This window comes from Penaeus japonicus, unplaced genomic scaffold (genome assembly GCF_977035675.1).
Source record: "Penaeus japonicus unplaced genomic scaffold, GWHDUDI00000001_assembly GWHDUDI00000017, whole genome shotgun sequence".
NCBI lineage: Eukaryota > Metazoa > Arthropoda > Malacostraca > Decapoda > Penaeidae > Penaeus > Penaeus japonicus.
This window is the reverse complement of record NW_028234419.1, coordinates 9,015,246-9,020,245: the sequence shown is the minus strand read 5'-3', so window position 1 is coordinate 9,020,245 and position 5,000 is coordinate 9,015,246. Positions and strand designations below refer to the sequence as shown.

The 5,000-nt window shown below is 35.3% G+C and overlaps 1 protein-coding gene across 1 annotated transcript in view; it reads left to right on the top strand.

Moving 5' to 3' along the window:
* LOC122266517 (uncharacterized) overlaps positions 1–5,000 on the top strand; it is a 118,344-nt gene that overhangs the window by 36,331 nt on the left and 77,013 nt on the right. The window contains exon 2 of the mRNA XM_086545764.1: positions 2,797–2,901. Within this exon, the coding sequence (XP_086401890.1) occupies positions 2,819–2,901 (83 nt within the window). The 5' untranslated portion in view covers positions 2,797–2,818. The remainder of the gene's footprint in view (positions 1–2,796; positions 2,902–5,000) is intronic.

Below are 5,000 nucleotides of genomic sequence, written 5' to 3'. Positions count from 1 at the left end.
GTGCATTTGATTGTTTATCATAAAAGAGGAAATTGTTATTCTCACCGTCCTTTCACTAGCCGCTCGCGATGAATTTCTAAATTGATCAGTGTAACATCAAGGCAAGCGAGTGATCCATCAAACCAACTGATCTAATTCCTTTTCGTAACGTGGAAATAAGCAGGATTACAAAATGATATCACGCATTGATTAATCACATTCGGAAGTAAGATCAGCTCAGTTCATTGCGAAACATTAGCACTGATTCGATATCATATCTCAGTGGATCTTAATCTTATCCCCTGACCTAAGTAAATATATCTCAAAAGATTATTATAATGTTGAAAGTGATAACAAGGATTTTGAGACAGATGAGTGAAGGAGAGAGGAAGAGAAAGAGTGAGTGTGTGTAAGATAACTAGCTAGATCGATAGATAGAGATAGATAGATAGATGGATGGATAGATAGATAGATATATAGATAGATAGATAGATAGAGAGAAAGAGAGACAGAGAGAGAGAGAGAGAGAGAGAGAGAGAGAGAGAGAGAGAGAGAGAGAGAGAGAGAGAGAGAGAGAGAGAGAGAGAGAGAGAAAGATAGTGAGAGAAAGAAAGAGTAGGTAATAGAAAAGGAGAGAAAGGGAAGGAAAAGAAAGAAAGAGGAAGAGAGAAGGGAGACAGAGATCAGTAAAAGAAGTACACAGTAGTACACCAATGCAAGGAAACAACATGACTCTCCCAAACAAACAAACAAAACATAGCGCCTATAATGCCAACAACACAGACATAAATACATGAAGATAAAGTGAACAAAGACAACCCATAGAAACAACAAAGAAAAGAAAAAAACACCCAGATATCTAACAAAAAGAAGAACAAAAAAAAAAAAAAAGAAGCAAAAACGATAATAAAAAGTACGAAAAATATAAGAAAAAAAAAACTACGGTAAAAAAAAAAAACATCTAAACATTTACAAAAGATAAAACAAAAGAAAATAAAAAGTGAACGAGAACTTGTGTACGTTCTCCTAGGCCGAGTGAAGAACGAAAGACATCAGTCACCCCAGGAAAGCATTCTTGGCCGAGGGCCCGCCCGGCACAGCTTCAGTCGAGGTCCTTGTTTATCTCCGGCAGAGACAGCATCAGGGACACACGCCGGGATTATCTTGCTCGTGATCTTGGTGGAGTAGAGATGATTGTGGTGGTGATTATGATGGTGATTGTAATTATGATCGGGAGGAGGAGGAAGTGGAGGGGGAGGGGAGGGAAGGGAAAGGGGGAGGATAAAGGTGATAATGATGATGATGAGGAAGATGATGAGATGAGGAGGAGGATAAGGATGATGGTGATGACGATGATGATAATGATGAATATGATCAGTCCTGTTTATATTGTTGTTTTTGTTGTTTGGTTGTTATTGTTATCCTCCTTTTTATCATCATCATTTTATCATTATCTTTATAATGATGATGATTATTATTATCTTCCTTTACTTAATTATAACCCTCATTATTGCTTTTATTATTAGCATTATTACTATCATCATCATAATCATCATTCTATTATCGTTATCGCTCTTATTATTGTCACGATCATCATCTGTGTCTTTTCTTATCATAATCACCATTATGGTAATATGTCAAAAGTAATCAGCAGTATCAATTGCAAATGCTATAACTATTACTATTACCGTTTTTATTCACACACACACACACACACGCGCGCGCGCGCGCGCATATATATGAATATATATATGAATTATATATATATTATATATATATATATATATATATATATATATATATATCTATGTGTGTGGGTGTGAATATACATACATATACAATACATAATATATAATATTATATATATATATATATATATATATATATATATATATATATATATATATATATATATATACATATTGAGGAAACAATATAGCAAAAGCGCCTTCGGCATATTCGTGTGTTTTCCCATATTTCCCTACGTTGTTTTGTTTACAAAACACACACACACACACACGCACACACACAAACAGACACACACACAAACAGACACACACACACACACACACAAACACATCGTCCCAGCCTAAAAGACGAATTAACCCCGAAACATTCTGGCAGAAAATATGTCCTTTTCCGGCGCCATTAACCTCCCGTCGAGGCTGTTAGCACATCCCCGCCGGTGGCTAAGTATCGCCCTCAACATATTACCGCTAATGAGCATCGAGTCCCTCTGGTGACGAGAGGATGAACTAGCTGTCTGTCTTAATGATATTTATATTTATTTTTTACTTTGTTTTGTATGTTATTTGTGTGATGTTATGATCGTTATTACGATTTTTATGATTGTTTTTGTTATTGTTGTTGTTATTATCACTCATTATCATTATTTTGATTATTATCATCATTATTAGTAGTATTATCATTAGCACTTTTGTTATAAGTATTATCACTATTACCATTATTATTACTATTATCATTATCATTATTATTATTACCATCATTATTATCAATATCATTGTCATCATTATCAATACCATTATCATCACTATTACCATTATTATTACTATCATCATTACCACTATTATCATTACCATCATTACTATCAATATCATGATCATTATTACTGCCATTATCTTTATATCATCACTGTCCTTATTATCCCTATCACCATCACCATCCTCCCCACCATCACCACCACAACACAAATATCATTACCACAACCTCTCAATACCCCCCCCCCCCCTCCCCATACCCCCACCCACCCCGAAATCTCCCGCTATCTCTCTCTCACTCTCTGTCTCTGTCTCTCAGCCGTCGGCCCGGGTGAGATAGGATGCCAAAGGGAGGAGACCCGCTTTGTCCGCTCGGCTTCCACCCACAAACCCGTTGGCCGAATAGGTGCAAGCGCTGTTTCAGGTGAGTTGGACTTTTTTTGGAAATTGTTTTTTTGATTTTTGTTTGGATTTTTCTTTGTTTTTTATTCGTGTTGTCGTGTTTTTTTATTTTTTATTCTTGTCTTTTTTTTATTCTTGTTTGATTTTTTTCCTTTTCTTTGTTTTTAATTCTTGTTGTTTCAATCTCTTTTTTATTTAATTCTTGTCTGTTTTTTTTTTTTTTTTTTTTTTTTTTTTAATTCTTGTTGTCCGATTTTTTTTTCTTTTCTTTGTTTTTAATTCTTGTTGTCTCAATCTTTGGTAAATTTTCCGAATAACGCCGCGTTACGAAATACCACAAAAGTGGTATCGATGGATTCCTCTCAACCTCTACTATTCATATATAGTGAAATTAATGAGCGCTTGCACCCCTGGACCCCACAATCTGGGTCTCTTTTCTTAAGGCACTTCGTGCTACCTCGTCCTACTTTGGGGCATATTTCGCTTGCAAAATCTTAACCCAATGACCTACCTAACTTTGCCTAGTTTTGAATTAATCCCTAGCCAAAGGGGGGCTTCGCCCCCCCCTGGACCCCCCCTTTTTAGGGCACTTCGTGCAACATACCTTGGGCAAGATATCCCGAATCCACCATCCTCGCCCTGAAATTCAAACATGGCTGTGTTTACGTATTTACGGATAGTAGCAAGCTGTGGACTGGAAACCCCCAAGGAATTACCTGCATGTGCTGTTATGTTCTCTCAACAGATGGCGCAATATTCCCCATTATTTACAGTATAATTATAGTGTCCTCTATTGAGTGGTCGCGTCATCATCGGTCCTAGTTTCCTATCCTGAGGAATATATGAGACGAAGACTCAGTTGCTGTCATCATGGCGCAGTGTAGGGTTATCCGTGTCGCGGCATTTTCATCTACAGGACTAATTACGCATCATAAGTATCACGAAGTGCCCTGAATAGGGCAGATCCACAGGGGGGCATAGCTCCCTCTTCGCAAAGGCTGACTTCAAAACTAGGGAAAGTGAGGTAGGTAGTTGGGTTAAGGTTTTCGTAATACCGAAGTAGCATGAGGTAGCACGAAGTGCCTTAAAAAGGGGGGGTCCAGGGGGGGGCAAAGCACCCCCTTGGCTAGGGCAAACTTCAAACCTAAGCAAAGTTAGGTAGGTAGGTAATTGGTTAAGATTTTGCATACGAAATATGGCCGGAATTCATATTTTACCCCGCAATTTCCCTGATCTACTTCATGCCCTCCCCTACTATCAGGACCCAGATTGTGGGCTTCAGGGGTGCAAGCGCTCATTAATTTCACTATATATAAATAGTAGAGGTTGAGAGGAATCCATCAATACCACTTTTGTGGTATTTAGCGACGCGGCGTTATTCGGAAAATTTACCCAATCTTTTGTTTTATTATTATTTTAATTTTTGTTTTCTGATTAAAAAGATTTTTATTTTATTTTTAATTCTTGTTGTCTGAAATTTTCTTTGTTTTTGATTTTTGTTTTCATCATTGTTATTATCATCTTTATTAAGATTGTGATGATAATATCATCATTGTCTTTATCACTGGTATTATTATCATAACAATTCTTACCATTGTTATTATCATCGTCAGTATTGTTATTATTATCATTATCATTATCATAGTAATCATTATTACTCATTTCATCATGGATATGATTTTATTATCATTTCTGTTATGATACTATTGTCGTTACTACTATCATTCTTATTCTGTTATTACCATGATTATTGCATCATTATCATCATAATCATTATCACTAGTGTTGATACTATTATTATCAGCATTGTTATTATTACTTCTATTATTATCTTTTTTATAATTTTCATTATCGTTACTATCATTATTACCACTTCAATTCTGTCATAGATATTGTCTTATTATCACTGTTATTGTCATTATTCTTATTCCTATCAACATAATTAGTATCATTCCTGTTGTTATCAATGTTATTATCATTACTATCATTATTATTAACATTATCTTTTTTGTCATTGTCCTTACAATCATCGTTATTATTATCATTATCGTTATCTTTATTGTTGTTGTTACTATCAACTACTACTTTTATTTCATTATTACTATTTATATTAACATCGTT